This window comes from Pseudocercospora fijiensis, assembly GCF_000340215.1.
Source record: "Pseudocercospora fijiensis CIRAD86 unplaced genomic scaffold MYCFIscaffold_1, whole genome shotgun sequence".
Lineage (NCBI taxonomy): Eukaryota > Fungi > Ascomycota > Dothideomycetes > Mycosphaerellales > Mycosphaerellaceae > Pseudocercospora > Pseudocercospora fijiensis.
In genome coordinates this window covers 5,835,555-5,861,674 of record NW_006921532.1, presented here as the reverse complement: position 1 = coordinate 5,861,674, position 26,120 = coordinate 5,835,555, and the positions used below count along the sequence as shown (strand labels likewise).

General features: G+C 51.7%; 14 protein-coding genes across 14 annotated transcripts; 5 read left to right on the top strand and 9 right to left on the bottom strand.

Annotated features, from left to right (window-relative positions):
- Nucleotides 1-373: 373 nt before the first annotated feature.
- MYCFIDRAFT_170117 (uncharacterized protein) lies at nucleotides 374-2,435 on the top strand (the record flags this gene model as incomplete). Its single annotated transcript, XM_007923328.1, has 3 exons — nucleotides 374-387; nucleotides 453-787; nucleotides 835-2,435. 3 exons carry the CDS (start codon nucleotides 374-376, stop codon nucleotides 2,433-2,435), a joined length of 1,950 nt encoding a protein of 649 aa, XP_007921519.1.
- Nucleotides 2,436-2,545: 110 nt separating this feature from the next.
- MYCFIDRAFT_209833 (uncharacterized protein) lies at nucleotides 2,546-2,970 on the top strand. Its single transcript, XM_007923327.1, has one exon. It carries the CDS (start codon nucleotides 2,614-2,616, stop codon nucleotides 2,872-2,874), a length of 261 nt encoding a protein of 86 aa, XP_007921518.1. The 5' UTR covers nucleotides 2,546-2,613; the 3' UTR covers nucleotides 2,875-2,970.
- A 164-nt stretch (nucleotides 2,971-3,134) lies between these two features.
- Nucleotides 3,135-4,202, bottom strand: MYCFIDRAFT_46125 (uncharacterized protein; the record flags this gene model as incomplete). Its single annotated transcript, XM_007921790.1, has 1 exon — nucleotides 3,135-4,202. The coding sequence occupies one exon, from the start codon at nucleotides 4,200-4,202 to the stop codon at nucleotides 3,135-3,137; it is 1,068 nt and encodes a 355-aa protein (XP_007919981.1).
- A 540-nt stretch (nucleotides 4,203-4,742) lies between these two features.
- Nucleotides 4,743-6,513, bottom strand: MYCFIDRAFT_46225 (uncharacterized protein; the record flags this gene model as incomplete). Its single annotated transcript, XM_007921799.1, has 3 exons — nucleotides 4,743-4,953; nucleotides 5,018-5,133; nucleotides 5,185-6,513. 3 exons carry the CDS (start codon nucleotides 6,511-6,513, stop codon nucleotides 4,743-4,745), a joined length of 1,656 nt encoding a protein of 551 aa, XP_007919990.1.
- Nucleotides 6,514-7,276: 763 nt separating this feature from the next.
- Nucleotides 7,277-8,270, top strand: MYCFIDRAFT_84957 (uncharacterized protein; the record flags this gene model as incomplete). Its single annotated transcript, XM_007922394.1, has 2 exons — nucleotides 7,277-7,496; nucleotides 7,552-8,270. 2 exons carry the CDS (start codon nucleotides 7,277-7,279, stop codon nucleotides 8,268-8,270), a joined length of 939 nt encoding a protein of 312 aa, XP_007920585.1.
- Nucleotides 8,271-8,347: 77 nt separating this feature from the next.
- MYCFIDRAFT_61049 (uncharacterized protein) lies at nucleotides 8,348-10,162 on the bottom strand. The gene is made up of 7 exons (XM_007922033.1): nucleotides 9,899-10,162; nucleotides 9,602-9,653; nucleotides 9,433-9,524; nucleotides 9,269-9,377; nucleotides 9,101-9,216; nucleotides 8,843-9,047; nucleotides 8,348-8,781 (listed from the first exon to the last, which is right to left on the bottom strand). The coding sequence occupies exons 1-7, from the start codon at nucleotides 10,068-10,070 to the stop codon at nucleotides 8,535-8,537; spliced, it is 993 nt and encodes a 330-aa protein (XP_007920224.1). The 5' UTR covers nucleotides 10,071-10,162; the 3' UTR covers nucleotides 8,348-8,534.
- Nucleotides 10,163-10,989: 827 nt separating this feature from the next.
- On the bottom strand, nucleotides 10,990-12,031 carry MYCFIDRAFT_209831 (uncharacterized protein). Its single transcript, XM_007923326.1, has one exon. It carries the CDS (start codon nucleotides 11,829-11,831, stop codon nucleotides 11,043-11,045), a length of 789 nt encoding a protein of 262 aa, XP_007921517.1. The 5' UTR covers nucleotides 11,832-12,031; the 3' UTR covers nucleotides 10,990-11,042.
- Nucleotides 12,032-12,500: 469 nt separating this feature from the next.
- Nucleotides 12,501-14,005, bottom strand: MYCFIDRAFT_84952 (uncharacterized protein; the record flags this gene model as incomplete). Its single annotated transcript, XM_007922393.1, has 3 exons — nucleotides 12,501-13,079; nucleotides 13,143-13,351; nucleotides 13,705-14,005. 3 exons carry the CDS (start codon nucleotides 14,003-14,005, stop codon nucleotides 12,501-12,503), a joined length of 1,089 nt encoding a protein of 362 aa, XP_007920584.1.
- Nucleotides 14,006-15,193: 1,188 nt separating this feature from the next.
- Nucleotides 15,194-16,720, bottom strand: MYCFIDRAFT_84951 (uncharacterized protein; the record flags this gene model as incomplete). The annotated part of the gene is made up of 2 exons (XM_007922392.1): nucleotides 15,194-15,562; nucleotides 16,211-16,720. The coding sequence occupies 2 exons, from the start codon at nucleotides 16,718-16,720 to the stop codon at nucleotides 15,194-15,196; spliced, it is 879 nt and encodes a 292-aa protein (XP_007920583.1).
- Nucleotides 16,721-17,272: 552 nt separating this feature from the next.
- On the top strand, nucleotides 17,273-17,964 carry MYCFIDRAFT_89208 (uncharacterized protein). The gene is made up of 2 exons (XM_007923325.1): nucleotides 17,273-17,448; nucleotides 17,506-17,964. Exons 1-2 carry the CDS (start codon nucleotides 17,358-17,360, stop codon nucleotides 17,874-17,876), a joined length of 462 nt encoding a protein of 153 aa, XP_007921516.1. The 5' UTR covers nucleotides 17,273-17,357; the 3' UTR covers nucleotides 17,877-17,964.
- Nucleotides 17,965-18,171: 207 nt separating this feature from the next.
- Nucleotides 18,172-19,125, bottom strand: MYCFIDRAFT_4652 (uncharacterized protein; the record flags this gene model as incomplete). The annotated part of the gene is made up of 1 exon (XM_007921440.1): nucleotides 18,172-19,125. A coding segment is annotated over one exon (954 nt), but the record flags the coding sequence as incomplete, so codon positions are not given.
- Nucleotides 19,126-19,951: 826 nt separating this feature from the next.
- Nucleotides 19,952-20,775, bottom strand: MYCFIDRAFT_209829 (uncharacterized protein). Its single transcript, XM_007923324.1, has one exon. It carries the CDS (start codon nucleotides 20,514-20,516, stop codon nucleotides 20,268-20,270), a length of 249 nt encoding a protein of 82 aa, XP_007921515.1. The 5' UTR covers nucleotides 20,517-20,775; the 3' UTR covers nucleotides 19,952-20,267.
- A 17-nt stretch (nucleotides 20,776-20,792) lies between these two features.
- Nucleotides 20,793-21,993, top strand: MYCFIDRAFT_209828 (uncharacterized protein). Its single transcript, XM_007923323.1, has one exon. It carries the CDS (start codon nucleotides 21,007-21,009, stop codon nucleotides 21,922-21,924), a length of 918 nt encoding a protein of 305 aa, XP_007921514.1. The 5' UTR covers nucleotides 20,793-21,006; the 3' UTR covers nucleotides 21,925-21,993.
- Nucleotides 21,994-22,932: 939 nt separating this feature from the next.
- Nucleotides 22,933-24,904, bottom strand: MYCFIDRAFT_149152 (uncharacterized protein). Its single transcript, XM_007923322.1, has one exon. It carries the CDS (start codon nucleotides 24,851-24,853, stop codon nucleotides 23,033-23,035), a length of 1,821 nt encoding a protein of 606 aa, XP_007921513.1. The 5' UTR covers nucleotides 24,854-24,904; the 3' UTR covers nucleotides 22,933-23,032.
- Nucleotides 24,905-26,120: the final 1,216 nt, after the last annotated feature.

Genomic DNA, 26,120 nt, shown 5'->3' with positions numbered 1-26,120 from the left:
TTGACGCCTGCATGTACGGTAGGCATGGTCCCATACAAATTAGCAGTATCGAAAACGAGTTCTAGTCGATCAAGACTGTTGGCTTTTGCCTTGTTGTCCTTCAATCTTGCGAAGGCATGAGAAGTCAGGTGAGATCTACGGTCCCGTGAACATGGCGGCCGCGGTATGGAGCCATCTGCGGATATTCCTCCAGCATAAGGTCGAAGAACAGTTTGGGTGGCATGCCATGCCTGAGCGGAGGTGCAAGCCTGGAGGGAAAAACACTTTGCCCCTGGCTCAGACTTCATCCTCGCCAATCACACGCTTCAGAATTGGCTTTCTCGTTGCCACGTCTGCGTCGAGATGCATTTTACGAAAGACTTCTGAGTCTAATATGCTGCGAGGACGGTGTCCATTCTAGAAACGGTCTTCTCCACTTCTGAACGGCCGTCACAGCTGAAGATGTGATGAAGCCGAGTCTGGACTGCTATGCCCGAAGCAACCGCAAGAAATGCAGAGGGCCCGGACGACATCGAGAATGCAAATCCTGGCGACAAGCGTCCATCTTCCTCTTCCAAGAAGCAGGACGCGGCGCAGCGTGCAAAACGAGTGCGAGTATCAAGGGCCTGCGACCAATGCCGTGCCGGTCGAGAGAAGTGCGATGGAGGCCAGCCATTGTGTCAGACTTGTGAGGTCCAACGGCGATCCTGCACCTACCATGAGCAGCCAAAGAAGCGTGGCATTCAGCCAAATTATATCCGGACGTTGGAGCTGACCTTGGCATGGCTGTTCGAGAAGTACCCGGAATGTGAAGTGAGCATGCAGCAGCTACGCTTGAGGTCTTTGGCTGACAAGATGTCCTCCTCCAGACGCAGCTTTCGCGACTGTTACCTAGATCTGATGAATCTGCTCACCGGCTGATTGCCTGGAAAGAGCCCACATCGTCCGAGAACTTGCACACAAATTGGAGAAACGGCATCATCTTCAAACAAATCGATCAGTTGCTATCTGGTGCTGAGATCGATGTGCCAAAGACTCCTTCGCCGAATGCCCAACAGAGCGCCGCTTCACAAGCTGCTGGTGTATACCAGTCGCCCCCGCTATCGGCACCGTCTGAGTTGGAGCCATTGCACCACGATCGAGTGAATGAAGAAGCGACCCCTGGACTTGCCGGGAATTTGGCGCCGAAAGGTGACGCTGGCAATGAAATGTTGAAACTTCCCGAGAACTCCTGGGCTCTTCTGGAACACTACTTGGCATTCACCCAAACCTGGCTGCCCATAATCGAGAGACATGATGTTCTCAAGCTAATGTATGCATACCCTGCAAGCGGTCTAGCAAAAGAAAATGCTACGGGCTCCGGTCATGCCGAACTATGGAGTATCATGGCTTTTGCATCGCTGCAATTGGGCGGAGCGAGTTCCCTTGTTGCCTTTGAGTACTGTCGAGATGTTGCCAAGTCGCTCATTCCGCAGGAACAAGGCTTTCAGCTTGGACATATCAAGGCCCTACTCATCCTTGGACTTTCCGAGCTTGTCAGAAACGCCTGGCTTGCTGCGTGGTTGGTTATCGGGTCGGCAGTGCGGCTGTTGACGCACTTCAATCTTGGAAGAGGCACGAGTACAACGCTTTTCGAAGGTCGGACAAAGCACACGATTCTGGCTGCCTTCCTCCTCGAAAGCGCCGCAGCTTCTCGAACTTCCGCGATCTGTCACATTAGACCAGAAGACATCAGGACTGTCGGATTACTGATTGAAGATGGCCTTGAGGAATGGTCACCGTGGCAGGATCCAGCCATAGGCCCTAGCTCCGCTGCAACCAAGTCTCCTGCGAGATCTATCAGCACATTCAACACTCTCATTCGGATGGCGTTGCAGCGCCGAGTCAACTTGCACATGGCCAGCCCCGCCGCGCATGATTCGAATCTGCAGGTAGATGCCGTCTTCTCGCTCCTTCACAACGCTTCACTCAAGACTTCCCGGCAGCATCCTGGAATGCTGGTTGCAAACACGCCTCAAAGCCCAACTTCACGCCGTCCCAGCGACTTTGCAAACCCCGGCACGATGCAAACACGAAGCCATTCCAACCAATTCGACTTCACCAGTCCTTTCCAGGACCAACAACACGGATATCTGAGCATTCCAAACGAAAGACCGGAACCAGTAGTCGGCAGTACTCCAGCAGATCACATGTCAACAGATCTCGCATCAGGACTGTGGCACAGTGAGGGCTCCATTGAGCTACCCCAACCGACTTCAGAAAGCGTGACGAACGACGCGGTGCCTGGTGGCGACATTTTCGAAGAGCTTGCCATGCTGGATCGATCTGATTCCACGCAAAACCCGAAATTCATGCAGAATTTGGGCTTTGGCCCGGATTTGGACCTCGCAGAGTTCTTTGGTGCTGATTATCAATTCACGGATCCTTCGGCGTTTGCGCAGCAGGAAAATGGCTGAAGTGCCTCACCTTACCACTCATCATCTAAAAAGAGAAACCCTGCTCGCCACTAGACAGACAGGCCACCAAGTCACGCGTCTCACGATACGCGTGCTCGAGGTCCCATAGCCAGCAATGCTGTAGCGAGCATTCTCGCCAGCACCTTTACCGAACACGTCCATGAGTTGACTCATTTCGATGATCACCAACTACAAAATCTGTCACAATTCTCCTTCATTGGACAGTCCAAAGTCGGAGCGTACTTCTGGAGGCAAGCGAACCAAGCCAAGCACAAACTCTCAATACGACTTGCCTTACGCCAAAGCGGCGCTGCAAGTGCTCGGCATGGTCGATGTCGCTGGTGGAATGGTTCCATGGTGTATATCACCCGGTCAGATCAAGACTGCGAACGGGTTGAGCCATGCATGCTTAGACTCGATTCATGCTGCAGGAGTATGAAAGACACAAGGAGGAGCATGGAATTCGTGTCGAGATCGATCCCGACATAAATGAGGCAGCCAAGCTGGTTGAATACGATGAATTGCACATGAATTGAGAAACTTCATGCCTTGCATTTGAAGCCATGGCCTCGGGTATCTTTCTATCTCCATCTCAATCCAAGGCCCAACTGCACATCTCCTAGAAATGCCCCATGCATGTGCTTTCCGAACGCCACGCCATGCAGAATGCGAGTAAAGCAGCCTCCGTGATGACTTTAACTAGAGCTGAGCCCGTGGAGCGCCTTCAGTCGCTGCTCGACCAGAATTCATCGACATCCCTTTTTGCGGAACGTCAAAATCCGCAAGAATCTTCTGCCACGACTCCGCAGCTCTCTGTGCATGCTCTTCCGGCACATTGACATCGGTGCAAGTCAAACTACGGTTAAATAATTCCGCGCTGAGATATCCTTGGTAGCCTAGATCAACGATGATGGCTTTCAAAATGTCTTTGACCGGCAGATAAGCTCCTCGATCTTCTTCGCCATAGAAAAGTCGGCAGTTGCGCGACCAGCTCATCCGTGCGCATTGCTCCGGGTTGAAAAATTCGTGGCCTTCGACCAAAGGCTCTGCGAGGCGCTCGGCATCGACGACCTGTACGAAAGCAATCTTGTTGACATCGACGGTCTGGACGAGACGTTTCAAACTCGCGGCCATGTCGGCTTCTGCGTTTGGAGTCTTGCCTGTAGGTGAAGTCGGATCTGCGTAGACGCGGCCCGCCATGTTGTAGGTGTCGAGGCAGATGTCGAAATTTGGTCTATCCACCCTTTTGACGATATCCCACACGTCTTCCCAAGTGTCGATGTGGGTGCCCCAGCAGAGTGCCTCGTACGCAAATCTGATGCCCTCGGGAGCGCCCAGGTCTGCGATCTCCTGCATGTCTTTGGTGATCAGTTCACGGTCACCACTGACTTGGTCATCGGGCAAGCAAGTCGATGGGATAGCGATCAGGTCCGTTCCAAGTACGTGAGCCATGTCGATCCAAAGCTTCATTTCTTGCACCCGCTCGGCGTGTCTTTCCCGATCTCTCAGGCCGTCGTAGTGCATGAAGGGCTGCAGGCAAATTATGCTGATTCCTCTGTCGTCGCACAGCGTTCGCACGTATCTGGCTGCTCTCATGTGATTCTCGGGAGTCGCACCGCCGGGCAAGTCTTTGGCGACATAGTAGAGGTCTTCGTAGAAAAGCTCAATGTCGAATCCATATCGCGCCGCTTGGTCCAACTTGGACGGTAGATCGTGCACCCAAGCACGTCCCAAAGAGTGTGAGCAGATAGCAGGTCGGCAAAGCATCTTTTGCGATGTTCTGCTCGAAATTGTTGCAGTTGAAGAGGAGGAGAAAGAGGTCCAACACTTACAGTCTATAAGACAATGCCAGAATGCATGTGGGTAGCACAAGCTCGCGTATCATCGGGAGGCCCGATTACATCGGCGAGCAATGCAGCATCAAGCAGACATCACGCCCACACAATAATGTGGTGTGGAAGAAGCAAAGTGCGTTGGGGCAGAAGGCAAGACCGCCGCGGAATCCTTTTCTTCCGGCGGGTGGCTGACAGACTGAAGAGCAGAAATGCTGGGACGCTTTCTAAACTTAGACTCCTATCAACAACACGAACATCAACACTCTGCATGCAAGGCATGTTGCATTTTCGGCGCCAAGAAGGGTTCATGGTGTACGAATTCGGAGGAATGCTTCCTCACCTGCACGAGCATACGATGGGGAGCATAAAAATAGCCGCCATTGGAACTGGACCATCCAAGAGCTGACACTCAATCTCCAGGGTTTGCTACATATCCTTCTAATCAACCAGCGCAAGGCCAAACAATATCGGTCTATGCATCGCTGGCTCGCTCGGTAGTCGTCTCCACATGACCGAGCTTCTCTTTCGTGACGCTGAGGCCAGCGCCTTCCGCATCGTGTCGGAACTCCTCGTCCCTTTCGCGGTCTTGTTGGAGGATGATCTTGTTTGCCTTGCGGACGGGCTTGATCTCGAACAGACGATCCATGCTCTCGAGTGGGATGGATTTGGTTTCTGGTACCAAGCTGCGGGAGTTGTCAGCGCTTTCGTTCACCGCTTGGAATCGAGCTTTTGTTCAAAAAGACTTACAACCAGACAAAAGCGATGCTGGCAATCATCATGGATGCGAAGAAAAAGAAGACGCCACATCCACCTGGACCCATGTTCAAGAACATCTGAGGCGTGCAGCGGCTGATGATGAAGTTCTGGAAAGTTGTCAGTCATGTCTCCGTCTTGGAATTGTCTCTTCAACTCACCCAGAGCCAGTTGTTCGCTGCGGCACTAGCCTGACCCAGACCACGAGTGTTCATGTCGAACATCTCAGAGTTCATAACCCATGGTGTACCGTTCCATGATGGAGTGTAGAAAGCGGTCCATAAGTAGAAGAAGAACATGGCCGCAATACCGCCACTGCTCAAACCCTCGGTAGATGTTGTGAGCTTAGATCCGCTGGCACGCGTATAGATGTATGCTCCAATAATCCACATGCAGACAGATCCACCACCGGCACCGATCATGAGGAGGTTTCGGCGACCGAGGTTGTCGATGAGGAAGAACATCCACACAAATGTCAGCACGGTCTTGACCACGCCGAAGATGCCGGTCGTGAGAAAGCCAGCGTTCGTGCCAGCAACACCGATTGCCTTGAACACTGTAGGACTGTAGTAGTTGATTGCGTTGATTCCAGATCCGTTCTGCCACATGAAGAGGAGACCACCGAGCAGGAATCGCCATTGAACTTTGCGGCTCTCCTTGACAGCTTTGAATGGCTTCCAGAAACCCTCACCAATCGATGAAGCTTGCTCTTCGAGAGCAGCATCGAGCATAGCCACTTCTTCCACCATGTAGATGGCATCTGCTGGCAGATTGCGGAGCCAGCAGAGATTCTCAAGTGCTTTTTGTCTCTTGTGCTTGCTGAGCAGCCATCTTGGGCTTTCCGTGAGCCAGAATGCGCCGATGAGCAGAAGGCCACCTGGGATAAGCTGGACGGCAAATGGAATGATCCATTGCTTGTGGCTGGGTGCCATAGTCTCAGAAAGACCATAGTTGATCCAGAATCCCACGAGACCACCAATCTGCCATCCAAGCTCGTATGTCCCGACAATGCGACCACGAATTGCTGGCGGCGAGATCTCGGAAATGTAGATGGGTGTGATCATCGAGCAAGCTCCGACACCGATGCCAGCGAGGACTCTTCCAGCGTAGATCAGGGCAAGTCCTCGGTCACCAGTTGCGCCCAACATGATACCTGCACCAACCATAAAGACACAGGCGAAGATGATCAGCGATGGCTTTCGGCCCAGGAAGAATGCTGAAGGGTATGCGAAGAATGATCCAAAGAAGGCTCCGGCTTGGTAGACAGATACGATGTTGGCCTTTACAAGAGCAAGGTGCGATGTGCTCATGTCCTCGAATTTGAACTCATCCACGAATGCAGGCAAGGCCAGAGTCGTGCCGATGAAGGCACTGTCGTATCCAATCATGCATGAGGCGAAAGATGCTACAGCAGCTGATGCGTAGACTCTCCAGTTGTACACCGCTTTGGGTGTCGGTCGGTCCTCGACCAGCGTGAGGAAGCCGCCCATGTCGTGAAACTGTGTGGTAGGTCTGCTTCCTGACCCCTGTCTCCAATTGGCACTGTCGACCGAACGAGCACTTTCTCAGTGGTCAAGTAGAGGTAGACTTCGACCAAACCACGTGGAAGTAGGAAGTTTCCAATGTCGTGGATGCTGGCCGAAACACCAGTCGACGCATTCGCGGGGAAGATCTGTCACTGTTATACAGGCTTCTGGGGTACCCACGGGGTAAGGTCGAGAGAGGATGAATGAAGGAGGAGGTCATGGCAGACGCACTTCCCACAGTGACTACTAAGGTACTTGGAAGAGAATTCTCACGCTATCCCAGGTGCCCCAGGAGAATCCAGGCGAGGCTTTACCGTGGACGGTAAGGCTCCAGAAGGACCACATGGCCGTGTGGGGATGGTGGAGTTGAGGTACAGAAAAGGAAGTGAACCAACCGGTGTGGGGCCGTCAGACGCCGAGATGGCATCGGCAGGGAAGAGACTTGAGCCGGAACACTCCAAGACTTTTCCGCGCGATTGCCATCATTGTGATGACGAAGAGACGAAAAGATCATTCGGAATTCAGATGAAGGCAGTTTAACCGTGAAGTGGTGCTGACGAGGGAATATTGACCCATTGGCTTCATTTCTCCATACCATTTCGAGGGAGCATCTCGGGCTTGATCAAAACATTGTTCTCCCTATTCACTCATACCATTAGATCCGACTATCGTTTCCAGACCAAGAAGGCGACAGACGACAGACGACAACGCGACAGAGGTCAGAATCATGGAAGTTCAAGAAAACAGCATCATAACGTGTCCCGCACCAGCGGTCGATCACCTAGAACGGCACGGATATCTCTTCGGCTACCCGATTGCACATTCATACGCGCCTTACCTTCACAACACTGTCTTTGAGCAGCTGGAATTACCATGGGGCTTTCGATTACTAGAATCAACGGACATGAGCCAGTTTCTGACTCTGCTCAAGGATCCAAGACTCTATGGTACTTCTCTCTCCAGCATGGTTCCGTTGGCCGTCTTTGCTGACGTACGTCTCAGGCTCCGCAGTGACCATGCCTCATAAGGTGGCGATCATCCCGCACCTAGACGACTTGACAGAGGAAGGTCGAGCAGTGGGTGCCGTGAATACGATCTTCCGCAGAGGAGACCAGTTCGTCGGAACTAATACGGACACAATCGGCGTGAGGGAAAGCTTTTACCAGAACATATCACGGCCTGATGAAGTCTTTCACGGACGGCCTGGGATGGTCGTTGGCGGCGGTGGCGCGGCTCGGTCGGCTGTGTATGCTCTTGTCAAGTTTATGCGTTGCGAAAAGGTGTACGTTGTGAATCGTGATCCGTCTGAGGTGGAGGCTGTCATGAGCTGGTGCAAGTCCCAAGGCTATGGAGATGGACTTGTTCATGTCAAGTTAGCTGCTGAGGCGGAAGCACTGGAAGGTCCCGGTGCCATCGTGGCTTGCGTACCCAACTTCCCTCCCGTGACTGACGCCGAGAAGGAGGCTCGAAGGATAACAGAAATCTTCCTGAACAAGTCGCATAAAGGCGCTATGCTCGAAATGTGCTACCACCCGTCACCATGGACCGAGCTTGGAGCTATAGCGGAGCAAGCTGGCTGGCAAGTCATCCTCGGCACAGAAGCGATGATCTATCAGGGCCTCGAGCAACACACATTGTGGCACGGACGGACAATCGAGGACCTGCCGGTCGCTGCGGTGAAGGATGTCATTGCGCAAGAGCTGGCAAAAGCCAGGTTGTAGCTGTTTCTCGCAAGTGACCGGCTTAGTCGTCGACATTATCGGCACGTGGGCCAGACCAGTCATGTCGCCACTCTGTTGGACTAGTAACGGCGTCTTTTCAAGCCAAATCCTTGACTTTCATCAGAAACCGGCCTCACAGCACGAGATGTATGTACAAAGTCCTCAGCAGGCTTATTCAGGTGGCCGGCAGAAGTATCGTTTTTATGTAAACACCTTCCCCAGTTGTGTCAAGTTCCGTCATTGCTTGGACCAAGTAATGCTGGATCATATGCCTGGCCGTGAATAGTCCAACGTCTGCACGCGGCGCCACACCTCACGCACAGTCCGTTCTTGACTTTGACGTCCGCTCTCCGTATCGGAATCTCCAGCCGGCCGAATCGCAAGGTACAGGCGGCTACCGAGATGTGCGTCAGGGATCGAAGTAGTTTCCGGATTTGAAGGAGGGTTTGCAGTTGTGATGAGGCCGCCTGCTTCCTTGACCAGACAGAATCCTGCGGCAACATCCCACTCCCTGTATCGTGCGTTAGCAACTCAGCTGAAAGTTATGGATCAGGCGACTGTGCAGCACAGACCAACAGCCCCCTTCCCACCAGATATCGAAGCCTCCCGTGGCTATGTAGCATAGGTCGAGCGTTGCAGAGCCCAAGCTCCGTACGCCGTGCACCATGCCTCCGAGCCCATCGCGCCCACCGAGTTCGGCCGCTAAGTTCATGAAGCTGTTCACTTTCCTGTGCATGTTACCGTCTTTGATGTCTCGTCGGTCTTTGCCCCATTCGCCTGCGTCAGAGTAGTCAGCATTAGGCGCCTAGACCCATGTGATGTTCACCGACAAGAGAAGACGCAGCCTTTCGGTGCGGCGGCCGGCATCGGGGGTGTAGGATTGCGGTCAAGAGGTAGCTGAGTTGTCTCGTTCAGCCACGCTCCTTTGCCTTGACATGCAGTAAACCTGGCTATATCAGCCTCGATGGATTTGAACGAACAAACGCAGGCTGGCTCACAATTGCCGAAGGAATGGTGCGTTGACAGCACCCACTACCGGGTTGCCGTTCCAGAGAAACGCTATTGAGACGCAGTAAAAGGGCGCGCGATGCGTGAAATTGACCGTACCTGAGCAGGTGTTGAGCGGAGATAGTCATGATGCTTCAAAGCCGAATGTGCATACCATCGAGAGGATCAACACACCAACTAGGGCCTTTGTCGGGGATTAGGAATTCTCTTGATGCTCCTTTGCTATAGGTCTCCTCGCCGATGAATCTGCATCTGGCATCAGCTTTCGGTACTGAATAGGCGCACATGATCTGCCGGGAAGGAAAATTTTCTCTTTCACGTACGTATGTGTTGGGAAGCGATCTGCTACTTTGGTACGTATGAAGGCCTCAACATCTTCGAATGATCACCAATCAGTGCATGCAAAGGAAATAATGTGAGTATGGCGCCGGGGGCCGATGAGCATGAGCGAGCCCACACTATTTCATGCCCGTTCACCAGCAGCAATCCATGCAATCCGTTGAAAGTCAAGCTTTGAGAAAAGAATTGAAGTATCAATGGACCGTGAAAGGGTAGCAAGAACTAGGCTGAAGGACTTGCACGAGGCAAAGAATGCCGCTAGAAGCTCGACGTACACTCACCTTCATCAGTCTGCGTCACGATGTCGACGGCAGATTCCTTCTCTGTGGACTGTGGTTGACCGCTTCTTCCCACTGCATCTAGGAGTATCTGGCCAGCCTCTTTGGCCAGCTGAACCGTGAAAGCGTAGATTTCGTCCAAGTCAACGCCATCGAAAGCAGTGCTAGCGGCCATGATGCGGGGGAGAGTCTTGATTGGCCTCAAGAAGCGGTGTAGACCAAGCAAAAAGGAAGGTATTTGTGGCAGGAATAGAGGTGAGGTCAATCCACGCGATTGCAACGCGAGTCACCAGGATTTCCATAGCGTACAGCGTCTTACCACATCGGAGTGAAAGTGACTAGGGTCGGACCGCTGAATAACAAGTTTCTATTCGCTATAATCCATAAGGAGCAAGGGTTTGGTGAATACCCACTTTCACTCCGATGTGATCAGACGCTGTAAAAGGAGGCAGGATAATCCTTGCCGAAATACACCCTGCCGGTAGCCGAAGCCAAATGGATCTGACACTGGAGAAACATACAGATGGCATATACAAGTATAGCAGCATTTTAGATAGTATATCCTATTACTCTGGTATGCTAAGATAGTACTATTTTTTTCTTTAAACAGTTAGTGATTTCTAAAAATTAAGATAGGCTTCTTTTTTAAAAAAAACGGCTTTTGGGAAAAGTCCAAGCCTACACCACCTACAGAATCCAAATGACACACGATTCCTAAGAACTGCTAGTGGAATATTAAATAAATTTTTAATTTAGCGAGATTTGATATTAGCACATTTGCTGGAGCTTAAATAAGTCGCTAAAGCCGCTTAAAGAAATAGTAAGAGACTGTAATAGATCTGTTGTGGCATCGACCTGCTACAGCCAACCCAAATCGGGCCTCAGTAAGACAGTTCCGAGTCTGGGCCAATCCCAAAGGCTGCGATAGAACTACTGGGACGCAATACAAGGCAACGCCCGCAAAGCCGGCCGTTATAGCTGATACGTATCTACATCATTGGTTGCAAAGATCTCCTCCTGCAGGCTGGAGGCAGTGGCGTGAAAACCAGCTCTACGGATCTTGAACAAGCAACTCCCGAACAGAAGAAGAAATTAGAAGACAAGGATATGAACTTGTATCCGAAGCTGGACTCTCGAGCAAGGCAAACTAGAACCTCTTCGCATTCACATGCAAATCCTGCAACGCAGCATTAAACCCCTCCATAGCCTTCAAAAACAATTCCGGCCCAATACTAATCCTCGCGACACCCAACCGCGCCAGCTCTCCAGAATTCAAAAACCCAGCCCTCAAATTCATCTTCACATTAACCATCCCTCCCAAACCTTCCACCAACCGTCTAATCTCCTCATCTCTCAAACCCCTCCCACTCGGCCCACCCCAAACAAACACCGTCAAAGCCCCAGCCTTCAAGAACGCCTTGCCTCTCTCAATAGCTTCCTCAATCGTCCCCCCTTTCGCCACAACATCCGTGCGAGCATTGACACAAAAATCCGGAACTCCACATTCCTTCGCCGCTGCGACAGCCCGCGAAATTCTCTCAACAGCTTCGCCAAAAGGTCTCAATTCTTCAGTCTCATGATTCTCATCTTCGAGATTACACCCTACGGCTCCAGCCTCGATGGCTTTCCTGATATTCGTTGCGAGATCTTCGTACCCATCTTGCATATCTGCGGTCAGAGGAAGGGCAAAATTTTCGACTACGGCACTGATTCTCCGGATTCCGGCTAGGTTGGCTTCGAGGATGAGGCCTGCGTCTGTGAAGCCTGAGGTGGCTGCTATGGCGTATGAGGCTGTTGCTACTGCTTTTGTTGAAGGGTGGGAGCATACTGCCGAGGCTGTTGCGGCGTCGTAGCAATTTGTTAGGACGATTGGGTTTCCTGGGATATGGAGAGAACGAAGGGTCTTGGCTAGGGGATTGCGGTGGGCGAATGCCATGATTTTCCGTCTGGAAATAGAATGTGTTGAATGATCTGAATGGTTTCCTGGGTGATTCAGCGCATGTCGTTTGACTTCTATATCGCGCTACCTCGGGGTTCCGGTGGCTGACATTGACTCAATATGATGATTCCAAGCTTTGCTGACATAACATGCATAGGGCGTGAGCTGTTGCCTGAAGCGTCAACAGAGAATTTTGCTGAGTGTGTTAGGCTGAGATTGCTTGAGATGTGCCCAGTGATGTAGTGGTAGCTTGGAGCTCAGCTGGAGCTCCCCTCTGGTAGCTGCTGCCGAGAGATTGACTGTTTTGGGTGGCCAAGACGCAGAAATTTTCAGGTCGCTGCAGCCATGAGAAGTTGTGGTGATGCTTGCATAGTCAGCACATGAATTTTCAGCCTTGAGTCGTTGGATGAGCGTCGTTTGCTGCTCGAGTCTACTTTCATATTGTAAGTGTCTTGCTTCGCATCAACCTCAATGCTGATATATGCCTGCACTCAGTAATCATGGACTCGAGATACATCCTTCTTCCTCTTATGAAACGCCAGAAAATTCAATACCCCAGGTAGCCGCACTCATTCCACGCATTAGAAAAACCCAGAACGCCAGGAGTCCATACTGTTTTGTGGACGTACCATGCTGCCTTCAAACGCCGTCCGTATATGCATCATGTTACAGTCCATGCCCGTTGACATCGCTGCTAGCGATACCATGGTTGTGAAGGTGCTGTTCGAGCTGGGCGTCGATTTGTGAATCAAATTGCTGGGGCAGACCCATTTGCCCTGACATACTACTCAGGTCGGCGGCGCCCAGACTGGCCTGCAGAGCCATCTGTTCCTCTGGCACTGTCTGCTGGTGGAATGATTGAGCGGACATTACAAATGTGTTTTGAGGCTGCATCGAAAAGTCCTGAGTGGAATAGTCCTCTTGCGGCTGTGCGTGTGCTTGATGATCGCCGAAAGACTCTGTAAGTGCGTTGTCCTGAGCTTGTTGCTGTCGCTGTGCCTCGGCAGCGGCAGCTGACTGTGCTAATGTAGGCAAGTCTGGATGAGTTTCGAGGAGTTGCTGGCGTGTCAAGTCGTCGATGGGCGTGCCGGTTTCTTCGAATTCGATCACGCGGAGCCACTTCCGTTTCATCTTGGACATGGTTGTCGTACTGCAGACGATGCCAAAACGGTCATGAATCAACCAGACGAGGTCATCAAGATAGCGCGTCCGGTTTTTAGGGTCTCGTAGCCACTCGCGGACCTCCTATGTGCACAGCAGGGGTCAGTGCCGATGCTTTGACATGAAGATGGCTTGATAGGGACTCACCAATTCTTGCTCCGGTGTCAGGACCTTGGGTCGGCCGTTCTTCTTGTTCAGCTCAGGCGGCATATAGTTGGTGCCATGTTGCTGTAAGCATCGCTTCATGCGATATATGCTGCTCCGGCCGACTTTGAGTTTGCGATGGATGGTGGTTGGGTCGAAGCCAGCTTCCAGCAACTCCTTGATCTGCTCCTGCACTTCGGGCGACTGTTTGCCTGAGCCTGGCATTGTACCAGACCTCCTCGAGCCTTCACTGGGCGCAGGCGCAGGCTTCGAAAGTGCTGGGTGTGCCAGAACTTGTTCCCGCGAGGTTGCATGCAGAACAGGTGGGAAAAACAAAAGATGGGATAATTGAGGCGAGGCGAGGCGAGGCGAGCACTTGAGGAGCCGCAAAATCCCGGGAGCATCCGCCACCCGCAAACTCTATTCCAGTTCTATTTTGGTGGCCCGGGTCCTTTCGAACAAGGCACTGTACTTCATCATCACAATTATGACATTCTCCTCTCCCTCCCTATCATCATTCCTATTATACATTACGCATTCGCGCATTCCGGAAAAACCTGCTTACCGTCCGCGACTCTAGCATTCCAAACACGACAAGTTCCGTCAAAAATCGCCGTAACAAGACTAAAAGGCGTAGTCTGTTTCTCATCCGGGATCCATTGGTTACAGACCGGTCTCACAAGGTTTTGAAGGGGATCTTTCCAGACGGCCCAGGCTATGCAATTTTTTCCTGCGGCGTCTTCTGGCGTCTGGTCGACGTAGGTAATGCTTGGTAGTTTGCGCGGTTCTAGATCCAGAACGGGCGATGTGAGCGCGGTTGAGGCTGTAAGGGCGAGGAGGGTGAGGGTTGAGATGAATGGGGCCATGATGGTTGGTTGGTTGTGGAGTTGATTTGTTTCTTGATTTTGGGGTAACTTGGATCTATCGCGTGGGAGAGGAGAGCAATCTTGGTCTCTGGTCTCTTTTGTGTTTGAAGCGGATGTTTCGGAAAGTCTGTAGCATTGAGTGGAATGGTTGACGAAATTGATGAGAGAGTGCCAAAGTTTGCAGAGAGAAGGAGTGGTAGCTCCCCCAAACCATGTGGAGACAATCCTTGCCTTCCATTGCCTCTGGGATTGCTTTGGGTCAGTACTTCGCCGCGACTCGGTCGATATCCTGATAGTGTTCATGATGGCCATATCGACAAGACCTTTCTCTACTTGGCCGGAGTAAATTCTGGTTTCTGTGATTCAATGTCAACCAGAACGTGCAACGACAAGGCTTCATTCCTGGTTCAGCCTCGTCTCGCCGCAGGGGCATTGAGCTGGCGTTCTTCTCTGAGTAGAGACAGTGGACTGCACTCATCAAGCTGATGAAATGGGATCAGGCAAGTAGTGATGACCAGTTTCGGTTCATTTGATATGGAGTACTGGAGTCCATGAAGCCATGTGTTGAACTTGTGTCCTCGGGCAGCGAACCATCACTTCACGCACGTCTCCCTCCCTCAGCGCTTACGCACAATCGCAATATCATATTGATCAACCTTAAACTAACAGTTCTGCCTAGAAGTCAGCTCCGTGCCAGCGTTGCTTTCTAGAGAGCAATAATCTCCTGAAATATCTCCGCGTGTGTCCAGAGATGCTCAGTAAACGGCTTCAAGTTCGCGGTCCAAGCCTTGTGATCAAACCACCTCTCTTTGCCATTTCGCGGCACAAAAGAGTGCACGGTTGTATCGCCATTCCTGCCCTTGCACAAATCCCAACGATTCTTCGTGCCGAAGATCTCGGTGTTGCAGGTGTAGGCTCTGTATGGATTTTCTCGGCAACAGGTCCGTTGACACCAAATTGGCCGAACCAGAGCATGAGACTCGTTGGTATCGTTTCTGTGGCATTTTCCATCACGACTTTTGGGGCCTTAATGCTGGCAGTCTGAAATTACCCGTGAGTCACGGATTTCTTACCTGCAAACAGATTGTTAACTAGGCTTCTTTGTCGACACGAGGGCTGTGATCCAACTAGCAAATTCAGGTCAACAACGTTCGTCGCTACCTACTGGCTCCGCAACGCAGCGAGCCATTAGGATGGATTCTTTTTCCGCCTGATTGTAATCATGCCGGCTTCATGAATAGCTGGGATCCATCCATGTTGAGAGGAAAAGTCGCGCAAACGACTCCGGCCGGTGGCTTCTTTTTGCCAATGTGCTTGCACGATTTTTGAGTGAAGTTCCGGTATCGTGATATAGCGGTGCGGGTCTATCGATCCATTCTCATCGAGGTATTGCGCTCGAAGATGCGACAAGAGCTCAATTGCGATTTCGTCGAGGGTAGAGTAGTTTGAATCGGAAAGTAGTTTACCGACATGTTCGCTGAAGTAGTGATCGCACGTAGCATACACGTCCTTGACTGCTGAGAATCTCCTTGGGTGTGGAATGCGATAGTCCTTGCACTGAGCAATGCGAAGCGATTGGAGTGAAGTTGGCAATACATCACAAAATTTAGCAGGCTGAATTTTTCCTCCGTCATGCTGGAATAAATAAAAGATGTCCAGATGAAGATGCTTCAAGTGATCCATGGATTTTAAATCGCTGATCTGATTTTTCGTTGCCCAGCCCACCCTTTGGGGCATCAGCGTCAGTCTTTGCAGCCCCGGAAACTGCCTCGCAATGATAGATCCTATATCGCTACCCAGATCAGCAGTAAAAGCCTGGTCGTAGAGCTCCAGACTTTGAAGGTCACGGAATCTTGTCGCCAGATTTGCCAAGTTATTTGCATTGAGACGCGCGCCATCGATGCGGAGACTGGGTAGCTGGAGAGGCTCTGCCAAAATATTCCATAATACAGGGTTCTGAGCAGTGTCGATGCGTAGATCCACAAGAGATCCTCTACTCACTAAACGACTCAAGACACGCCTGAATTCGGAAATCGTGCAAGATTTGCGCAGCAAGTGAAGGTGCTTGAGTTTGGAAAAGATAGAAGATCCGTCCTTCGGGGAAGGCAGACGATTCAAAGAGCGCCCAAGACTCGGGATCGAAAGCTCTAGGTCTTCCAGTGCGGTGCAGAGTACAAAGAGGAGATAAATCATCTCTTGACGTACGCCATGACGTGCTCCTAAAGTGTAGGTGCCATCCAGGAACTTGATCGCCGGGAAGTGGCCTTTGTCGCGCAGCAAGTCGTTGTAGGACCTCCTATCCAATACGATCTTCGGTACTTCATCCCACAGAGCTATTGGTGTGAGAGTCTCGCCGCCATTGAGGTTGACGAAAATGAGTCTTGATTTGCCGCCTGGGTCCGCCGGGTCTGGCACGAAGTCGCCAACTCTGATTCGACGGACGTGCAATGCCAGCTCGCGTCTGCGCAGTAAGGTCTGGAGGAGTAATTCGAGGGACCCGAAGCTCTCCAAAGAGCCATCGATATCGATGGAGCTGTACAGGTAAGGCTCTGCGATCCGGCAACAAGTTCTGCTTGCCACAGAAAGTGCATTCAACGCCTTTCGAGCTTGTGCATCGCCTCTCCAGGCAGGCCCTCGGTGAGACCTCGTTGGCTGCATAGGATCGAGATGGGAGACGATGTGCTCCAGCACCTCAACAGGCAGGTAGTAGCTCATGGCTCTTGATTGAAGAGGCCGAGGAGGGCGACCTTGCTGGGAAGGCAACAAACGATTTCGAGAATTGAGAAGAAGTTTGGGGCGAAGTGGGAAAGAATATTTGCGCGCGAAGAAGAAATACCACACTCGCCATCCATGTCAAGCTTGACACGTTGTTGCACAGCGTTAAGCAGCTATTTTTCATTTAAGCTAGTAACTACTAAGACTTGCTACTCCTGTACGCTGATTGGCTCAACGATCAGCTTGTGCCACACATTGAGCCACACACTTATGTAATCCCATTTCCGTCTGGTCTGGAGATGGATTGACTCAGCTATTCCCAAGCTGAACGTCCTTCCAAGAGCAATGTGCGGTTTTCGAACATCTGCCACAACAGCAAATGCACGGTGTCGAATTGCCATTTCATTTCGAGAGACTGGGAAGGCCAAAGTGCCGTCAAAAATCGGCCTTCCCTGCCGTAGCTCCCTTGACCCGCGATACCCGATTCCGAGGTCCGCCGATGAGATCACTACAACTGCGAGCAGCAGCAAGCAGCACTTCTAACATCGAAACGGCGTAGATAGCCGTGCGTAGCTCTTCAATTCAAGGTACCGCTGTATGAAACAAGCTCTCTCATTCCTTCTCTACACACATCACGATGGCCACCAGATCAGTGCCGAATCTCTCCTCAGAAGCGGCGGCAGTGGCTGCAAATGCAGCCCAAGAGAAGGCCAAGTCAATGGGGATTGGTATAGAAGTACACTCTCTTGAGTTGCTGTCGACCTGTGCTTACGCTGCATCTCTAGACTTCAACATAGCCATCGTAGACGCTTCGCTTTATCTCCTCCACTTCGTCCGAATGCCCAACGCGAAGCTTACCTCGATCGATATCTCCATCAACAAAGCCTTCACAGCAGCTGGTCATCGCGTGCCTACAGCAACATATTCGACAGGTACCAAAAACTTCTTGCCTGGCGGCCCCGGATACGGCATTCATAATTCGAACGGTGGGAGGTTCACGTTGATTGGAGGTGGAGTTCCAGTACAGATTGACGGCCAGGTTGTAGGAGCTATTGGAGTGAGCACAGGCACACCGGCGCAAGATGTTGAGGTTGCGCAGGCTGGTGTGGATGCAATAAATGCTTGGATCAAGAGGAGGGAAGGGTCGAAGCTGTGAGATAGTAGCCAAGATATGGACACAAAATCGTGACTTGATCATGCATACGCTTGCTGATATTAATACGCTATATGGGATATTTCCGACGCTATGCTTTGGACAGATGCTACGCCTTCTTTCTCTGTCGTGCCTTACTGCGGGTTGAGGCAGCCGGGGTGGTGTCGGCCTCTTCGGCATCTTCGTCTTCAGCAGCGTCATCTTCATCCTCTTCATCCGTGACAGGTTGCGGTGGTGCCTCCGCTTCGATCGGTGATAATGGCGATTCTGGCCCAGGTACTGCATGCGAGATCTGCTTCAAGATCTTCTTCTCCTCGCTTTCCACGCCATTCATAGTATGACATTGACTACACCTCCATCGTCCGACGTCCTCTAGCGTTCGTGCTCCTGGCGGTGCTTGTCCGTTGACTAGCCTGCAATTTTGGCAGATCAATGCGATCCTATTCTTTGCAGATGTCTCATCTTCGCCGAGCACCACATCGAGGATGCGGTCGTACCACTTAGGCCCATCATACGCGTACTGTGACGGTTGTTGCAAGGTTGGTGGTCGTGTGAAGGCATTTGGCGCAAATTCTTCTCCTGGCGCCTCTAGCTGAGGCAAAATGGGAGAATTTGGCGATGCGGGTGGTCTTGGGACGAAGCCAGGCTCGACTTGTGGAATCTGAGGTGCAGACGGCGGAGGCTGCCTACTAGGTATGTTTGCAGTAGGAGGCGGCGCGAAACCTGTCCTGCCGTGGATTGGTGTACTTGGCTTACTTCCAGGTCCACCTGTTGACTGTCTCTTTGCGTTCGGTCGCGGTGAAGGCTGCCTCTTTTCAGGTGGAGATCCTCCATATTTCTCCAACAGCTTCTGTGTGCTGTCATATTTGGTCGCGTGCTTCAGTCTCTCGATCGCCTTGTTCCGTTCTTCCTGCAGCTCATTGATGTGATTCTGCGAATTTGCTATCCGCCAATTGTAGTATGCATCAAGCGCGGTGCGGATGCCAAAGATCACCACTGGGCTGCCAGCCACCAGGCTGTACTCTACCGCTCCCCATTTCTCGTAGCCCGTAACCAAGGTGAGAATAGCCGCGACCAGTATGTATGCGAAGACCGAGTAGAGAGTCCATAGGACTTTATAGCGTCGCCGCCGTTGCTGGAAGCGCTCGTTCTGTGCAGTAGCCTTAGTGATTTTGGTAGACAGCTGGCTCAGGATCTTTTCGAAGGACGCGGCATCGTTGGAGTCGCCTTTGAAAGGCCAGAAAGACACCATTGTGTCTGTATATCACCGGTGCAGGTTCATGTCGGAAATGATTTGTGCACTCAAGGTGTTTGCTTGATTGACTTATAAAGTCATGATTTGTCGGTGGAGCTCGCGTGCGCACGAGGTGACGATGCTGTGCGGAAAGGGCTTCCGCGACTCACTCACTTTGACCGCGACTTCCTCATCATCATTCACGAACATCACCACGAAGTCCCGTGCTTTCAACCATCAAAGTGCGAGTCGCGAGTCAGACCATCACGGACCATCTGCTCATCAATCACATGCTTATGCTCAATCGGTGACCTCCAGGCTCCAGACTACCCCAAACGTGGCCATGCCACCTCCACTGTCTTCTATGTCAAGATCCTTGAGACTGGCCACGGGGAGAAGATCACGAATCGAGCGTCATGTCTCAACTGGGAATAGAGTCCAAGGAAAATGAAAGTCTGGCACCAATAGGATAATTCTATCCAGTCTGTGGCATGGCACATGGCACATCACCAGGTTAAGGGCGCTTACACTGGCCGGCGCTTAATGTTGCGCACAACACCTTGCCTTGGCCTTTCATTCATCTCAGCGGCACAGCAATCCATTCGCCACATGCTTGAGACCAGGCGCAGCAGTGGCATTCACCTCCTCTCACCGCACCTTGTGACCAGGCCATAAATGCGTCAGAAAGCATTTGAGAACCCGAACCGCTATTGATTTTGTGCATGAAACGGTGCTCTATTGAAGCCAGCACTGTGACCGCGAGACCTCGGCGGTACGGACTTCAAGATATGTAGGTACAGTGCCACGAGAAATGCTCGTGCTCTGAATCCATCATTCTCTTCTGCTCATCCCGCTGTGCGGTCCGTATTGGTCGATTTAAAACACTTGTTTCCGTATTTCTTAAGTAATTACCTGGTCTGGTCTGGAACCATGGCGCCCGCTCATTTGACACTTTTCCCCAACACGCAAAGTACTGCTGGTGTATCTCGCAGATCAAGTCTGAGGCGACTGCAAACGGACAAGGCACCAAATGCAAATGGACAGATGCTGCTGGATGGAGTTGCCTTTCAAGTGGTCAGCTCACCCAAAGTCCAGCCTGCGCCGGAGACTTTCCAGCATTCTCTTTTCTGCGATCCGCCTACAACCGGCAGTACGAATTCTCATGCTAAAGCTACGACATCAGTGACCGATGATCTGGTCAGAAGCCAGTCAAGGACCAGGAGACGCTCAAGTCCGTTGTCAACGCCAATGCCATCCATTGCAGATCCTGTCTCACCAGGAGGCGACCAATTGACCGAGCTGCCACTAAACACCCATTTCGGATCCAGCACGTCCCCAAAGCGATCTCGATCTTTGCTAAAGCGGCCAAGCAAGCCCAACGACATATCAACGCAAGTGTCCCGAGCCATCGAGTTTGCCTCACCAGTGGACGAGAAGAAGGACGCGGTATCTCCTTTGCCTGACAAGCTTCGCTTCAAAACAGCTTCACCTCAGTCTGAACATGGCAAGTCGCTCTCTCAAAGTCCACGAAGCTCAAGCTACCCATCTCCGATGCGCTCTATATTTCCTCGATATGACCATTCAAGGGCCCTGGACGAGCAGCAATATTACCCTACGACGAGAGCAGCACCACCACCTCCGAGTTACACAAGTCCGGTCATCGCCCAGGGCCACCAATCAATGCCAAGAGGTGAAGTACAGCGGTTCGACTCTGCTGTTGGCCTCGTCGACCGATATGAGCATATACCTGCCGCTGGCCATGCAGATTTGGAAGCTTTATGGAAGGCATCAATTGAGAGCTTCCCCTGTGATGGCCGGAAAGTGCAATTCTCTCTACTTCAACCATCCACTGGCACATCGCTAGCCATTGGCACGTCCTGGGAAGACGTTATCTATAACATGGACAGGGTCGAGGGCACTACGCGAGAGTCCGCGAAAGAATATGACGTGAATAAGCTCTGCCCAACAGCACCCTGCTCGACGCCAGTATCCCACCTTGTGCTGCCCGAACCTGCTGGTTCCAGTAACAAGAAGCTCTCGGCAACGACCATCTTCCCACGAATGGCTGCGATTTCCGCGGTGGAAGCAATATCCAACTCTCCCCAAGCCGCCGAAATCGCTGTCTTCGACCCTTTTGCAACCTCAAAGGAAGCAGAAAGTCTCGCTCAAGATGCTGTGGCTGATGCACATGCAGACTACAGTTGCGATCTGATCAAACGTACTCGGAAACGCGACAGCTTGGGCACAGTCACAGCAGCTTACGATCTCAAGCACCCTTCGCTGGGTACTATAGCCATAACGGTCACGAAATCTACCTCTAACCCATCAAACCCGGGTCCCCGAGCCAAGATCTCCCTCCATCATCCTTCTGCTACGCCTGCGGCCATCGCAGCTGGTACTTTGAACTTGGCCTTCCTGGATTTTGCGCATGATGCTTGTGTCTTGGACATTCCTGGACTTCTGGCATTGGACAGTCATTACGTTATTGATACAGTGATCTCTGCACTTTTCGCCGTGGCAGTGATTGAGAATGACATTTTAGTTAGGGAGCAGGTGACCTTTGAGCCGCCTCCCAAGACTCCGGTGCAGAACAACAAGAAGGTCGAGAGAAGAACATCGATCAGTTCTGTGACTAGCAAGAAGTGGCAGAGGAAGAAGAAGAATAAGAAAGCTGCTGAGCCAGAGCAGGTCGAATTACCTGGATTCGGGAGGGCGGTGGTAGGACTGAGCTGGATGGCGGTGAAGGGGGCTTTCTGGGTTGTTGGCTCTGGTGTAAAGCTTGGCGTGAATATTGTGAAGGAGGTGAGGAATGCTTGAGAGGAAGCTTGTGTATATCGAAAATACTAAATGATTTCATTGTGTCAAATGTATTGCTTGCCATCTCTGAGCTCTGAGCCTGCTGCTTCAGACGTGCCTTCCCTCACGTTTTAAAGTTTCGCCTCACCATTTCACATGTGCAAGACGGCAAGCGGGTCCCCAGCCCTTCAAGTAGTCACTTCGAAATTTCAACTTCGAAACTCCAAATCAAAATCTTCTCCAGTTATCACACCAACAGCTATGGCGACCGTGTTGCACACAGGCGGTGGCACGCGCCAAGAGCAGGACAAAGTGAGTTGCAATCTTCGACGACAGCGGCACATAACTAATTTGTGGTCAGCCCTTCAGGCTCCTCGATCTTCCACCAGAGCTCTGGGTCGGGATCGGACAGATGGTGGCAGACGATGCCGCGAAACGACTCAAAGCCTCGACTATCGAAAAAGCGAGTGCGGGACCGTGGATATTGGAGAGCACGACCGAGCAGAACAAGCAGCTGCCGCAGCCTGCCATTACAAGAGTTTGTCGTGTGCTCCGCCAAGAACTACTCCCGTACCACTACGATAATAACGTGACTCTTATCGTCCTTGAGAATTACATTGACTGGATGCGCGAGAGAATGAACCAGTGGCTGTCAGCTATTGGTGTCGAGTCAAGAAAGAAGATACGATCAGCCTATATTCTGTCAGCGGGAAAAGCGCTCCGTCATTCAAGACGTCGCTGCTTTGCAAATGCGTTCTTCTTGAAAGATGTTGCCGTTGATATTGGTCCGCCAATGCTCAATTCAGACACCCCAGAAGATATCCAGGAGTATCTTGGCTGCATGGGCCGATCGTTTCATCGTCACAAATGGGCCTGGAAGATCACATTTCAATGAGAGGCGCCTGAGATCGCCTATGAGCATCGCAGGGGCGCTAAGTCGACGGCCATGATATCTGTGGCAAAGAGAAATGATCCAAACGCCTCTCTCGAGCGTTCTGTGGGAAGTTGAACGTGATGGAGAGAAGTTCAGGACGGGAGAAGCAATAGCGGAGATAGCATACCTGGAGAGAGAAGCTTCAAAACTGGACACTCCTTCCCCTTCTCAACCTCCCGCCAGTATCGCATCGCATCACTCAATCAAACCCTCAGCATCCTCCCTCGCAACACCCATAACTTCCCTGACATGTCCAGCCCCCAAAGCCTCCTCATTCGCCTTCGCCAACAATCTAGCCATCTTCATGATATTCTTAATCTGCCTCCCATTCAAATCCTCTTCAGCGAACTCTCGAATCTCGTCCTCAGAAATCTCAGCCCCACGCAGAAAATTCTTCCAAATCCCCTTCCTCGACTCCACATCAAGCGCCTTGAATGGCAAAGTCAGATGAATGCGCGAGTAGAAAGCATCATCAAAACTGATCATCCTGTTGGTTGTGAGGATCAGAATACCTTTGTAATATTCCAAAATGCGTAAGAAGGCGGCGACGCGTTTGTTGCGATCTCGAGCCGAGAAATGATCGACTCGCTTTTCGAGAAACGCATCGGCTTCGTCGAGGAGAAGGACTGCATTCCATTGCGCAGCGAGTTGAAGGACTTGGCCGAATTTCTCCTCGATTGCTGCGACTGTGTCGCCGAGTTCGCTGGCGCTGACTGCGTAGAGAGGGATCTGGAGACGGTCGGCGATCGACTCGGCGGTCAGAGTTTTTCCTGTTCCTGGAGGGCCTGGGAGAAGTAAGACGAGACCTTGACCTTTCCCTGCGATGACATCGTCGACTTGGGAGTCGGTTTTATAGATTTGTTGTTGTTTGATGAGGGCTTCGAGAAGCTTTTTGCGTGCTGGTTGCATAACGAGTGCGTCGAAGGCGTTGGCGTTCCAGGTGATGTCGGAGATGTTGGTTACGTTGAAGGTGGCCCAGAGTTTGGAAGTTAAGCAGTAACCTCGTACGATGGGACGGACGAAGGCTTCTGGTGGACTGCCGAAGACTGATGTCGTCCAGCCGTGTTGGTTGAGGAGATTCGATCCTGAACGGTCGTCGGGGTTGTCCACGGTCTCGCGTAAGTTGGTTTTGCCAACTGAGAGCACTGGGTGTAAGTTGAAGTTTTCCATCACGGAGAGGTAGGTGTAGCCCTCCAGGCTTAATCCTGCGTTTTGCTGATTGGGCTGTTTCGGGAGCAATGCTTGCAGTCGGCCAGGTGAAGTCGACATGTTGCCAGTCTCATTCTCTAAGCGGCTCTTGCCTGAGGTTTGCTGAACGTAAGATTTCGAGTCGGCGACCACACGGCCGGAGAGATATCTCTGACCCATGCTGTGAATGTCGGCCAACCCCTCATGAGACCGATACGCCACTCCCTCAGATATGAGTTTGGCAACTCTTGTGCCGCGAATGGTAGCGGCCTCCTCCACTGCATTCGCATCAAAATGGAGATGTACTGGCACAGCAGGAAGCTGATCGATACCCATAGTGCCATCGAACCCAGCTACGATGTTTGTTGATTTGCGCCAGCCAAAGACGCTACCATTGTGATCGATATCCTTCAAGACAAGCTGAAAGACTTTTCTACCTTCCCTGTCCGTAAAGTACTGAGCATCATCAACCAAGTACAGATGCTGGCTCGAGCCTTGACCGCTGATAACGGGACAGCCTGGTGGAAACATCGCCCAGAGGCTGTCGAAGGTAACTTCCCCGTTCCGCGCAAGATTCTTGATATCCTGCATGCTGCTCCCGCCGATCTCTTCTTTAAGCACACCGAGAACGGCAGCGAGTTGCGCCGCTCCTGCTGGATCGGATGCGGCCGTTCGGACATAGATGTATTGAAGCTTCGCCCATTGGTGGAAGAAGGGACGGAAAGGCGGAGCATATTTTGGTTCCTCCATGTGTGCAGATGGCTCGCCGGGGTAATTCTCGAAGAGTCGACGAACAACATCCTTGAGGAAGGGACTACGCATGACCATGGTGTGAAGCCTTGTAAGTTTGGTGTCGGAATTAGTGTCCTCAACATATCTGTAGGGAAGGGTCAGTCAGAGTTCTCTATTATGTTCTTTGCTTCACTCACCGAAGGACAAGAGCACTGCCTGTGGTATCCGGCTTGCTGGTGTAGGCTGGCATCGAAGTATGCCAGGTTATCTGCCCATGACGAGTGGGAACGCCATACAGAGTCTGCACAACAGATGCCTCTTTGTCAATGTCACCATCGTCTGGAGAGATATATTCGCCATCATTCGTGGTTTTGCGACGCTTGGCGCAAGTGCGATTGCTCGAAGCGTTGTTGCTGCTGATATCCCTAGGTTCCATCATGTCGAAAGCTGTCTTGTCGAATGCTGACTTGTAGGTTCTCATCGTGGTTTTGCTATCAGATGAAAGAGATCTCGGATTCCCTGCTTGATAGAACGCAGGACCAGTTTCATGGCAATGAAGCCCATTTTGTACAAGGACGCACTCATGCTGTCTTAGCTGGCCCATGGTGTAGGCTGCTGTTTGGCTTGCGCCCGAGACCTGTCTTCGAGAGTCCTGTAGTCTTGCTTCAAGCTGGTCCGGAGATCTTGCATGTAAGTCAAGACAGGCGCAGAAGCACGGCGAGGACAGCCACAAAGCCTTGACAGGTGGTGTTCTTTTCGATGCGTAGCGGAGCTTTCAGGCACAAAGACATGATCAGATCAATGGTCTTGCATGCGTGCGCCTCCACTGAAACATTTTTTGCTTTGAGTAAATGGTTTGCATGCGCGCTCTCGACCGCGTGAGTCTCCACGAATGATGGTCTCAGGCCTGCTCGGTTTTTCTTCGTGATATGTTCTCGATTTCCTTTCACGACCCTGTCGTATCACCATCCCATTTTTGGTACTCAAATCTCAATCAGGTACGCTGTAGTCCACAAATGCTCAACACGCGGCGATTGTTCCGGCATCGTTCACCTCAGGGTGTTTACTGCAAAGCACGTCTCCAAAAAGTCAAAAACGACTATAGAAAGCGCGTGCGGTACTACGGGTAGAAGCTGGAAGGGATTGTGCCTGGAGGATGGTCAGGAGAGTCTCTCGTTCTACTCACGTCGTCTTGTAGTGATCTTTCCGAAGCATTGCTGTTCAGCAGTCTCGCTATCCCCTTGACGGTGATACTCTGCCAGCCTTTATCTCCCATGTGTTGCACCCTCTCCCTCTTCTTGCTCATTGCCGCGAATGGGCAAGGCACGGGTATCGGAGGCATGCCGATGGTGAACATGCATCG

Bases quoted from the DNA above. Each gene is read 5' to 3' on its own strand.
- MYCFIDRAFT_209833 (XM_007923327.1), top strand. From the start codon at position 2,614: ATGATCACCAACTACAAAATCTGTCACAATTCTCCTTCATTGGACAGT.
- MYCFIDRAFT_61049 (XM_007922033.1), bottom strand. From the start codon at position 10,070: ATGGCCGCTAGCACTGCTTTCGATGGCGTTGACTTGGACGAAATCTAC. The intron at 9,654-9,898 runs GTGAGTGTACGT...GATCATTCGAAG, and splicing joins CGTGACGCAGACTGATGAAG to ATGTTGAGGCCTTCATACGT. The intron at 9,378-9,432 runs GTATGCACATTC...ACACCTGCTCAG, and splicing joins GTGTGTTGATCCTCTCGATG to GTACGGTCAATTTCACGCAT.
- MYCFIDRAFT_209831 (XM_007923326.1), bottom strand. From the start codon at position 11,831: ATGGCATTCGCCCACCGCAATCCCCTAGCCAAGACCCTTCGTTCTCTC.
- MYCFIDRAFT_89208 (XM_007923325.1), top strand. From the start codon at position 17,358: ATGGCCACCAGATCAGTGCCGAATCTCTCCTCAGAAGCGGCGGCAGTG. The intron at 17,449-17,505 runs GTATAGAAGTAC...CTGCATCTCTAG, and splicing joins GGCCAAGTCAATGGGGATTG to ACTTCAACATAGCCATCGTA.
- MYCFIDRAFT_209829 (XM_007923324.1), bottom strand. From the start codon at position 20,516: ATGGCTCGGGACACTTGCGTTGATATGTCGTTGGGCTTGCTTGGCCGC.
- MYCFIDRAFT_209828 (XM_007923323.1), top strand. From the start codon at position 21,007: ATGGACAGGGTCGAGGGCACTACGCGAGAGTCCGCGAAAGAATATGAC.
- MYCFIDRAFT_149152 (XM_007923322.1), bottom strand. From the start codon at position 24,853: ATGGTCATGCGTAGTCCCTTCCTCAAGGATGTTGTTCGTCGACTCTTC.